The 12158-nt window shown below is 42.7% G+C and overlaps 1 protein-coding gene across 1 annotated transcript in view; it reads left to right on the top strand.

Moving 5' to 3' along the window:
- The first annotated feature begins 1873 nt into the window (after nt 1-1873).
- LOC132820202 (nuclear receptor subfamily 0 group B member 1-like) overlaps nt 1874-12158 on the top strand; it is a 33944-nt gene continuing 23659 nt past the window's right edge. The window contains exon 1 of the mRNA XM_060832182.1: nt 1874-2445. Within this exon, the coding sequence (XP_060688165.1) occupies nt 1911-2445 (535 nt within the window). The 5' untranslated portion in view covers nt 1874-1910. The remainder of the gene's footprint in view (nt 2446-12158) is intronic.

Raw genomic sequence — 12158 nt, 5'->3', positions numbered from 1 at the left:
TTCTTAACAGTGACAAAGTTTTTAGTAGCCTTGAATTCCCAGTAAAATGTTGTTTTCCCAGTTTTCTTTTCCACTGGATACTGTCTTCTAAGATGATGAAGAGGAATCAACTAAAGAGAACATGGCTTTTGGCTTTTGAGTTCACCATTCCTTCTGTTTGCTTTGCTGCTCAAAAGCAGATCATGCAATATAGTTTAGTGTGCATTCCTAAATCCAGCATTATTGTCTTTCCAAACTGAATATCTTTTAAGTGAGCCCCAATCGTCTCTCAACATATGAAACTAATCTACAAGTGCATTTTGACCACAATTATAGCATGGGTCACATAGCCAAATCAAAATACCAAATGGAATCAAATAGACTGTGGGGCATGGTGGCCATGTCTGTCAAGTACAAGGCAGGTTAAGATCTGACATCAGGAGCACTTCCACATGTAAAGAGAGATTTGTACTTGAAAAGTTTCTCCTATAGGTAGAATAGAACATCCATTATTGCCACATGTTGTCAAGTACAGGAGTACAATGAAAGTATTTACAATGCCATCTATTAAGGTGCACTCTTAGATCCAAGTACCTCGGCACAAACCTTGGTACAAACAGAGGAATAAAAAAGAATAGTAGTTGCATTATTTTACAGTGCCTCACAGAATGTTTTATAAATATGACATAGTTAAAAGGATAATCATTTCAGTCACATAAACAAATTGCACACAAAAATTACATTGCAGTAGCTCAGCACAAGGGCTTCCACACATGGTCTGACCACCTGCACCAGACCCCAGCTCAACATCCATCCCTACTCCAAGCCTCTAGGCTGTTCCGCACTGGGTCTCAGCTGCAATGGCGTCCACTCTGCGAAAGCTTCTCCACACCTGCCTCTGCACTGAGTCTGCTTCCCCGCATATGGGGGGAAAGCCTCTGGGGTCATTCAAGGGGAGGTTACACATCTTTATTAAGGGAGTTATATGTTACTCAGGTGGGGGCTGTTTCCTCATTCATATTTATCTTTATATGTTCTAATGTTCATGAGTGCACAATATCGCTGTATAAATTTCCAATTTATCAAATATCTAATCTTCTCATTCTAGTTACTCTCAGATAAACATTATGAATGCATTTATTACATTGATTTGTATTTGATGCTATAAGAGTAATCTGTTTTTCTATAAATCTTTGGTCACTAATCAGGCATGTGCAGTTTTCAATTCAATGGTAACTTTGTGCCTGACCATTTATTTGTGATGTAATGGAAGATGTTTCAAAATGCATATCTGTTTTCATTTCTGACAACTTTGAAGTGAATCAATTTTAGTGAATGCAAAGCGAAATGATGTAGTAGAGAAAGTGATGGCAATGTGGCCTGTGTACATGACAAATGGGTCATCGAATAACACATACCCACTTTGCAGAAATGTAGCCCGTCAACTACAATGAGTGAATGCAGTGTCTTTGGACAGCAAATGGCTCGGAATTTCCCTGTACAGACCTTTACACAGACGCAAGTTAATTGCAAGTGAAATTGTGAAAGACAGAAAGAAATGAAGCTGTTTCATTTTAACTAGCCTAGGTGTCTGAAGGCAACCAATAAGGGTCTCTGTTATCTCAATGCCCTTGAGATTATTAAAAGCAAACAAGTCCTACTTATAACATTGACTTTTGTAATTGCATCGTCTTATGTTATTCCAGATGCAATCCATGTCACTTTTCTGTCTCTGCCTCTGATCCATGCCTGTGTTTTCACATAACCACCTCTCCACTATTTCAGTGATAACCTTGGAACTTGCTACAGAGCTGTTCAAGGTTATTTGGCAGCCAGGGTATAAAAGATCTATCAGGGTCCTGTGTCTTGAACATAAACAGTGATACTCCTTGCAGTGCTGTTGACAAGGGTGCTACTGTCCTCACTGAACGATGGCGTTCAGCTCTAACTCTGCCCTTCAAAGGAAGTGTCACTGTGAAAAGGATAAGATGAATCAAGGCAGCATCCTTTACCACATCTTAAATCACAAAAGAAATCCACGTCTACCCACCTGCAGCTGCAAGCACGAATCCAAAGAGAAGGCAGCACTGGGATCACCATACGTCGCCTGCAAGGCTGCCTCTGAAGTTCTGCTGAAGACTGTGAACTTTATTAAAAACCTGCCCTCTTTTTGGGGGCTGCTGCAGCCAGACCAGCTGCTGCTGCTGGAGAACTGCTGGGCTGCCCTTTTCCTGCTGGGCTTGGCTCAGGAAGGTGTGGATTTTGAAGTGATTGAACCATCAAAGACAAGCATACTGAAAGAAATTCTAACGAACCAGAAAGGAAAAGGCACTGATGAGAAAACAAGCTCTGAGCCGTCTGCTGCGGAAGTGCAGAAAGTGAAATCATTCCTAACTAAGTGCTGGAGCATAGATATCAGCACTAAGGAGTATGTGTACTTAAAGGGAATCGTTCTATTCAGTCCAGGTGAGCTGTCCCATTGAGACCCCTGACCCAAAGCTTTGGTTTTTGTTTTTAATGAACTCAGGTGAAAATGCTTGAATTGCTATTGAAGCATTAGCATCATTCCAGAAGGATGAATTTTGCCATTGATTGCAGAGAACAGCAAATTCATTCACAGTGAAAGTGGCCATTCAAGGCAGAAGGGGGAGAAAAAAAAACAATTGTCTGACACTGGAAGTTTGAAAGTATAGAATAAGCTGACGCTCACAAACTTGCAGGGAAGATGTTTCAGTTAAAGGGAAGTTGGAGAATCCAAGTTAGGGGAGGAAGCTGAGGGTGAAAAGTGGGGAGAGAGGAGGGGGGGGTGGTGAGAAAGGTCAGCTTTCGTTTAAGTCTTATCACTTGGCAGATTTCCCATCCTCCTCTACCTTTTGAGGAATTAAAATTGATGCAGGTCTTTATGATTGCTGACTGAAATTTCAAGTGATAAAAATACATTCAAACACATTTCAAAGAGGTACAATGATTGGACTGCCATCACATACCAAAGTAATTGTATTGTAATGTTACATTGAAAATGATCAGTTATATAGCTCTACAGTTACACGTTACTATTGTTACCGGAAAGGTTTGCTTTAAATTTTATAAGAAGGACAGATGTTTTTGCTTCAATGACAGTTTGATCAACATAATATTGTGAAATTTGTTTGATAAGGAACAAAAGTGTTCAACCTTGATGCAAACTGGTGGCCTTCAGAACTGATTGGCACCTTAGAAGTTCCAGAAACGTGCTGGTGTCAGTGTTTTCTGCAAAGGCTATATGCAAAATCATGACTGGCAGCTAACACATTGGATTGCACTATATCCAGTAAGATGCTAATACATTTGAACACTTTGAACATCCCAAAGGTTGCCTGAGGAGATTAACAGCTAGTTAAAGTGAGCTAAATTAACCTCGCAACTTAAGCAATATGCCACAGCTTGTTCTGTGTTTGGTTTAACTAGTGTCCCATTCATCATGAGGCAGATCCTTGGCAGCTAGTTTCATGAGGTACTCTCTGATGACATTACAGTCATAAATTTGTGTACCAGCAGAGGAATGTGCAAGATCAAAGCTCACTGTTATTCGACCGGTTAGCCCTGATGACATGTGATAAATCGGGATGAGAAATGTCTGAAAAGGAGTGGGCTAATTAGTTCCTTGGACCTTCTCTGTCATTCAAGGAGATTTGCATGCAGCATAATTTTTATGTCCTTTGAAATCCTTAACTCAAAGACTCAATCTTGAAGTTTTCAATTAACCCGCCAACATTTGCAGGCATTAGATCGAGGGAAGTGCAGATTTCCATTATATTTCTGTGAAAGAATGTTTATTCCAGAGATGGTTTGACTATTCTTTCCTAAAAGCAGTTGGGGAATGTGTCAAGTCCAGTTGAACACAAGGGTTTGCAATCATGTGGTCTGGGGGGAGTTTGCATCAACGTTACTTAAGAACATAGAGCTTATTGTAGTTGAAATGATTCACCTTAACAAATGCACCACATTTGGTGCCTCTCAGCCTCACATTCCTGCTTTTCTCACCACGTTTCTTATTCATTTCTATCTCCAGAAAGACATATGTCTCTTAAATATATCTCTAATATGTCATTGACTGCTTGATGTTCACCCCTTCCCTCTCTGCCTGCATTCTCTTCAGCTGCAGGTTGACCACATTTATAAATGTACTTTCCACAAGACACCACATTGATATACTGCAGAGATTCCCCAGTGCTGTTAAAATGCAGAAACCCAGAACCTCATCTTTAAAATGAACACACAAAATGCTAGCAAAACTTAGCATATCTGACAGCCTCCATGCAGAGAGAAACAACATGAGTGGTTCAAGTCCAACATGGCTTTTCTTCAGAACTGCTCACTTTCCTCCTTCTTCTATGTATTTGAAATGCATTCATTACCCAATGTTATTCTACTGCAGATACAAACAAATCTCTCAGTCAGTCATGTAGAAGAGAAAAAGCAGACTAACATTTTGGATGGAGATTCTGAATAATATCTGTTGTTGTGCCACCATAGCCTTACCAGAATATAGTGGTTACTCTCTCATAGAGAGGTTACTGGTGGTGATTTAACCTAAGGGCCACCAGGCCTCAGGCAAGAGGTAGAGAAGGAGAGCCCTTCATGGTAACCTCAAACCTGTGATGGGAGTTGAACTCATACTATTAGTGCTACCCGGCTCTGTAAACCAACAATCCAGCCAACTGAGCTGAACCAATTCCCAGAATAATGGGCATGTATACATTGCTAAATGCATCCTTGTTAATATTCTGACTTCATACTGAGTCAGCCACAATCAAACTGATCTAATTCTTATTTCCAAAGCTGATGTGCTCAGGCATAGAGTGATGGGTAGGATTGATTTGAATTTTTGTGTTTGCAATTGGATTTCCTCTGAAATAGCTTAAATCAAAAGCACTTTATAATATTTGGATGTTAGGATAATAACGGGGGTGCCTCCTACAGGGAAGTGACCCAAACACACTGAAGCTAAAAGGCAATATTTGTTTGCAAATATCTAATTTCAGGAGGGATGGACCCAGCATAAAGAATTTTCCTTTCTATTGTTGTTTCTGATTTTATTTTTACAAATTAAGTAAACCAAAGCATGACATCACGTGTGTGACAAATGGAGATAAACCCCTGGAGCATTTTGATGCATTTTGTAGCTCATAATAAATTGCAATTGGGGAGGTTCACGTGTAGGTCACTGAGTAATAGGTATAACTGAATGGAATAGGCCATTGTTAATCAAACAAGTAACTGCAAGGCTTGGGGCAGGAAGGCATGTGACAGGAAGTCCATATAATTGGCATTGTTGAAGTGACCCACAAATACCAATCCATCACCAGGCACCTTCATCAGTGACGGGGTGGTGTTGGGCATCCCACTTGTATGTGGGTCAATTATAGATCCTAATTTGCTAATTAATGGCACTTAAAGTCTTCTTGCTACTGCTACTGGGACTTTATTTGGGGTGGGTGAAACCAGCACCAAGTACCCAGTTCACCAGGTGGACTGAAGGCCAGGCTGAAGAGGTGCTGCCTTCTTTACCAGTTCCCTGTGTCCAAGTTCTGTCTGTCAAATCCCCAAAGCACCCGCTTCACATTTACTTTGCCCTGAACCACACCCTGCTGGTTCTGTCAGCCTGGCCCCAGTGAGATTCTGAGCTAACCTTTAATTCTGTCTCCATTAGATTACTCTTCCTTCTGTGACTTGATGCCGTTCCAGTAATGAGCACTATTCCCAATGGGTACCAGAGAGCTGATGGCTGGTAAATGTCTGAGAGGCTAGTCTGTCAGGCCAGGGCGAGATCACCTTTGGCTGTTATTTCAGCTCCCTGCGAAAGTCAGAAATAAATAATTCTATATGTGTCTCACCGACGGAGGTCAGCTCTGAAGAAAATGCTGTTATTCATTTCATAAAGCACCCTTGGCGAACTAACAGGCAAGAATATGACGACTTGAAAGTGCAGATGGCTAAAATTGCACAGTCCATGAAAGTAGACATTGAAATGTCATAATGCATGATTAATCCATACCCATTAAATGTAATAACGGCAGCATGCTACTGTCTGATCATTTACATGGTTTCTATGCGCAGCCACATTGTGAAGCAGGCTGCATCGCTGGGAACCAACCATTGATACGTGCAGCTTCTAAGTAGAGCAAACCTGCATAGCTTGAAGGGGAGGTGCATGGTGCCTGGGACAGGAGCTCGGAGACATGTGAAAGTAACATGAGAAAGACAGTTGAATGTTGAAATGTGAAAAAAGGAGCTGAAATGAGCCATTTGATCCTTTGAGACTGGTCTAACATTCAACAAGAACATAGCTGATCTTTCACATTAACCCCACCTCCCACTGTTCTTCTCATGTCCCTCGATTTCCCAATTTAAGTCGTTTAATGTGGGAACAGGGAAAGAGGATGAGTGTAATGCAGTTGTTGTGGTCAACACAACCTTCCAGAAGACATTTGATTATGCGGCACATAGTAGATTTATCAGTAGAGTTAATGATCCTGGAATAAAACACAGTTTGAATACAAAGTTAGATGAGTAGTCAGAAAAAAAATTGTATCTGCAAATGGTTACTTTGGGATTAGGGGTAGGTATACATACAATGGTGCTGTCCAGGTGTTGGTACTAGGATTAATGCTTTTCTCCATTAATACTAAATTCCAGATTCTGCAGGGGATTTAAAATGAGTTGGAAATGTGATGAACTGTTGAGTGGGGGTGGAGGGGTGGCATTGGGGGAGCTATTATAGACTTCAAAAGTATGCAGAGAGGCTGGTGGAATGGATTTGATGGATACCAACAAACACAGAAAAATGTGAAGTTACATTATTTGATAGAAGGAAAAAGGAAGCCAAGATAATCTAATGATGATAAAGGTAGTGCAGCAACAGAAACACCAAGGAGTGGGCAGGCTGAAAAGTGGTTGAAAAGGCATTTGAGATTCCTGGCTTACTAAATAAGAGCATTGACTAGAAAAGCGCAGCAGGTCAGGCAGCATCCAAGGAACAGGAGATTCAACGTTTCGGGCATAAGCTCTTCTTCAGGAATCAGCCCTTCCTGAAGAAGGGCTTATGCCCAAAATGTCGAATCTCCTGTTCCTTGGATGCTGCCTGACCTGCTGCGCTTTTCCAGCAACACATTTTCAGGTCTGATCTCCAGCATCTGCAGACCTCATTTTCTCCTCCAAGAGCATTGACTACTAAGGCAATGAAGCTATCATGCAACTTCACTAAATACTCACCTGGAATACTGTGTACAATTCTAGATCTTACACCTCAGGAAGGACACGAAGGATTGAAAGGTTGCAGAAAAGCAGTATAAGAATTTTCTGAAAGTTTAGAGATTTTAGTTTCCAGAATAGTTGGGAGAAATGGCATTTTTTCTCTCTATAGGAAGAAGAGTCCAAAATCAGGAGGGGGCTAACCGGAGTCATAGAGATGTTTCCATTGGCAGAAAGACATTGACATGAAGACATGCATTTTTATACAGAGTGTAGTTCAGGTCTGCAACATACTGCCTGAAAGTATGATGGAGACAGGTTCAATCAACGTTCTCAATGGGAAATAGATAAGCATTTGAAAAGAAAAGAATTGTAGAGTTGTGGGGAAAAGTTGGGAGAGTGGCGTTTACTACATTGTTCTTGCAGTGGATTGCCATGGAGTTGAAGGGCCAATTGTCCTCTTCCTGTGCTGTGATTGTTGTATAAAGTAATGGTTCTGAAGTCAACAGCCTGAGAGAGGGTCAGACGGCCCAGCTCACAAGAAGCTCACAACAAGGCATGGCTATAGAAGGGAAATTAAGTAGCACAGCTGCAGTTTAAACTGCAGCACTGCTGATGTTGCAAAGAAAAAGAATAAGTGGCAAAGACACCATCTAAAAGTGTAAACAGAGTCTAACTGAAAAAAAAGTAAGGAGACTTTTGAAGATGCAATAAGAATGGAGATCCATAATTAAAATCACGGCAGCAAGATTATATTAAGATCAAAAACAACAGGCTTTATTTGGGTATGCTATGGAAAAGTATACATTATTCTTTATTGAGCTTTGAAAAGTGGGAAATTATCTAATTTGCCCACAAAAGAAATAGAGTCATAGAGATGTACCACATGGAAACAGACCCTTCGGTCCAACCCGTCCATGCTGACCAGATAGCTCAACTCAATCTATTCCCACCTGCCAGCACCCAGCCCATATCCCTCCAAACCCTTCCTATTCATATACCCATCCAAATGCCTTTTAAATGTTGCAATTGTACCAGCCTCCACCATTTCCTCTAGCAGCTCATTCCATACACGTACCACCCTCTGTGTGAAAATGTTGCCCATTAGGTCTCTTTTATACCTTTCCCCTCTCACCCTAAACCTATGCCCTCTAGTTCTGGACTCCCCGACCCCAGGGAAAATACTTTGACTATTTATCCTATCCATGCCCCTCATAATTTTGGAAACCTGTACAAGGTCACCCCTCAGTCTCCGACTCTCCAGGGAAAAAAATCCCCAGCCTGTTCAGCCTCTCTCTATAGCTCTGCAGAGGGTGGGAAATGGCAAAGATAAGGCTTTTTTTGCTCTCAGCAATTTGTGTGACTTTGGGACTTTCTGCCTTAGAAGATGGTGAAGCTGATTTTCTTTAAAACTGAGATGGATAGATTCTTCTCAGCAGATGGATCACGGGTTATCAGACTTACATGAGAATGTGAAACTTGAAACACAAACAGATCAGTCAATATTTTATTGATCAACAAAGCAGGTTTGAGAAGCCAAATGGTTTATTTCTGCTCCTATTTCATACGCTCTTTTGTTCATATGCAACCTCGATTTTGCCCATGAAAAAGTAGGAAACCTCTATTTTGATTGTAAAGTGAGGATATATTTAAAATAAAGTTCTTGAAAGAACAAGAAATAACTGAAAAGTTCAGTACACAGCAATATCCATAAATACATTCCCTTCAGATTAAAGGAAAACTGTGTCTGTGACATTTTGTATAGAATTTATAAAAGACAGAATTGTCTGACAAATATTTGATGAATCTTTGTCAGATTTATTACAGTCCAACGAAGATTAACTTTGAAGAAAGCTATTCAGATTCTGCTGGAAACAGAAAGCAGGATGAATAACAGAGAAATCCTGAGGGGAAAAGGCCAACCTTATCAGTGAAAAACAGTGAAATGCATTACGTTATAGACAAATGCAAAAAACCAACAAAAAGAGCAGGTTAGACAGCAACTACTAGGAGTTAATATCAATGCTATGGAAGAAGGAAGCTTCACAAACACAAACCTGCCTTAAGTTTTGAATGGTCATTGCCAAAGTGCAGCAAAACATTTGCCAGCTGATTTAACTTAATTGCAGTATGCATCTATTAAAAAAAAGCATGTGACATTTGGAAGACTATGGGCCACTTTCAGAAGTTTGTCAAAGTAAGACACAGTTACAAAGCAGTAAAGATGTTAATACCATAGAATTGTCAGCATAAGAAAAGATATCTAATGCAGTCTGAAGGGAGATCCGTGATCTGGCCAACTTAGTCATCACAGAATGTATAAACTTGCAACTCTCAATCTGGCAAAGAAGGTGACTGCAGTTCAGTCCATGAGATTATGTGTGTAATGTATGTAAGAAGGAACAGTGTTAGCTAGAGCTGCAAACTGCAAATACAAGAGACAACAGTGGGCATGACAGTTGGTGCAGTATGGTCAAGGATAATAGATTTGATAAGGGACCTGAAAGGAATGAGTCAAAAAACCATCAGTGGTCTATCTTATTTTTATAGCTGAAGGAGTTGTACAAAGTCAGGGCAGAAAACTTTTCCCTTTTTGGAACAATCATTCACAAATAATTGATTAAGAATAACCCAATGAGTAATTTCATGATTTGTAGCTATCACAAGGTCAATTAAGGTAATCACTCCTCAAGTCAAGTACCTATAAAGATGCCAAAGCTTGGGGAAAACAGTGAAATCTCTAGACCACTTGAATTTGTGAAGTCAGAGATTTAGAGGAGATGGGGTAGTTGTAAATTTAGCTATTCACCTAAATGTGAAAAGCTAACAATGGGAAAAAGAACTGATGGCAGGGGTGAGATGGGAGGTGATCTATAAAATAATGTTTCTGAAAGAGTTAATGTTTTACACTGCATTTTGCTCCATGCAATCTGATGATATGATAAGGATTTGCAGGGAGGAGGCAAATATTTTCGAATCATGTTGAATGATAATAAGCGCACCCACACATGCACAGACATACCTACACGTACACCCACACAGACATACCCACACCCACACGTACACATATACACCCACAGAGACACACCCACACCCACACATGCACAGACACACCCACACAGGCACAGACAGACTAACACGTACACCCACACGGACACATCCACAACTGCACAGACACACCAACACGTACACCCACACGGACACATCCACACCAACACATGTACAGACACACCCACACAGACACACCCACACCTGCACAGACACATTTACACAGACACACCCACACATGAACAGACACACCCACACAGGCAGCCACACAGACATATCCACACCCACACCCACACATGCACAGACACACCGACACGTACACCCACACAGACACACCCACGCCCACACATGCACAGATAGACACACAGACACAACCACACCCATGCCCACACAGCACACCCACACCCATCCATGGACAGACACTCCCACACAGACACACCCACACATGCACAGACACACCCACACAGACACATGCACAGACACACCTACACATACACCCACACAGGCACACCCACACCTGCACAGACACACGCACACACATACATGCATCGACACACCCACACAGACACACCCACACACACATGCACAGACTCACCCACACGTACAACACAGACACACCCACATAGACACACCCACACACACATCCACACCCACACAGACACACCCACACAGACACACCCACACAGACACATGCACAAACACGCCCACATGTACACCAACACAGACACATCCACACCTGCACAGACACACCCACACAGACATACCCACACCCACAGAGACACACCTACACAAACATACCCCCACCCACAGAGACACACCTACACAGGCAAACCCACACCTGCACAGACACACCCACACCTGCACAGACACAGACACACAGACACACCCACACCTGCATAGGCACACCCTCATCTGCACAGACAAATCCACACAGACACACCCACACAGACACACCCACACACGCACAGACACACCCACACAGACACACCCACACACACACCTGCACAGACACCCCACACCTGCACAGACACACACACACATGCACATGCACAGAGACACACACAGGCACACCCACACCTGCACAGACACACACACACATACATGCATAGACACACCCACACAGACACACCCACACACACACATGCACAGACTCACCCACGCGTACACCAACAAAGACACACCCACATAGACACACACACACACATCCACACCTGCACAGACACACCCACACAGACACACCCACACAGACACATGCACAGACACGCCCACATGTACACCCACACAGACACATCCACACCTGCAAAGACACAGCCACGTCTGCACAGGCACACAGATACCTGCACAGACACACCCACACAGACACACCCACACCTGCACAGACTCATCCACACAGACATACCCATACCTGCACAGAGACACCCACACAGGCACACCCACACCTGCACAGACACACCCAAACAGGAACACCCACACCTGCACAGAGACACCCACACAGGCACACCCACACCTGCACAGGCACACCCACGCACACATACCCACACCTGCACAGGCACCCCCATGCAGTCATACACATGCCTGCAGAGATAGACCCACACAGACACACCCACACTGATTAACGCACACCCACACAGACACACCCACACCTGCACAGACACACCCACACCTGCGCAGACTCACTCACACAGGCACACCCACCCACACCCACACAGATACACCCACTCCTGCACAGACACACGCACACATGCACACACAGACAGGCACACCCACACCCACACATGAACAGACACACCAACACCCACACATGCACAGACACACCCACATCCACACATGCACATACACACCCACACAGACACACCCACACCTGCACAGACACTTTCACACAGACACACCCACACAGA

The sequence above is a fragment of the Hemiscyllium ocellatum genome, chromosome 11 (assembly GCF_020745735.1).
Source record: "Hemiscyllium ocellatum isolate sHemOce1 chromosome 11, sHemOce1.pat.X.cur, whole genome shotgun sequence".
Classification (NCBI taxonomy): Eukaryota; Metazoa; Chordata; class Chondrichthyes; order Orectolobiformes; family Hemiscylliidae; genus Hemiscyllium; species Hemiscyllium ocellatum.
Note: the sequence above shows the minus strand (reverse complement) of the source record. Positions and strands in the feature narration are given on the sequence as shown.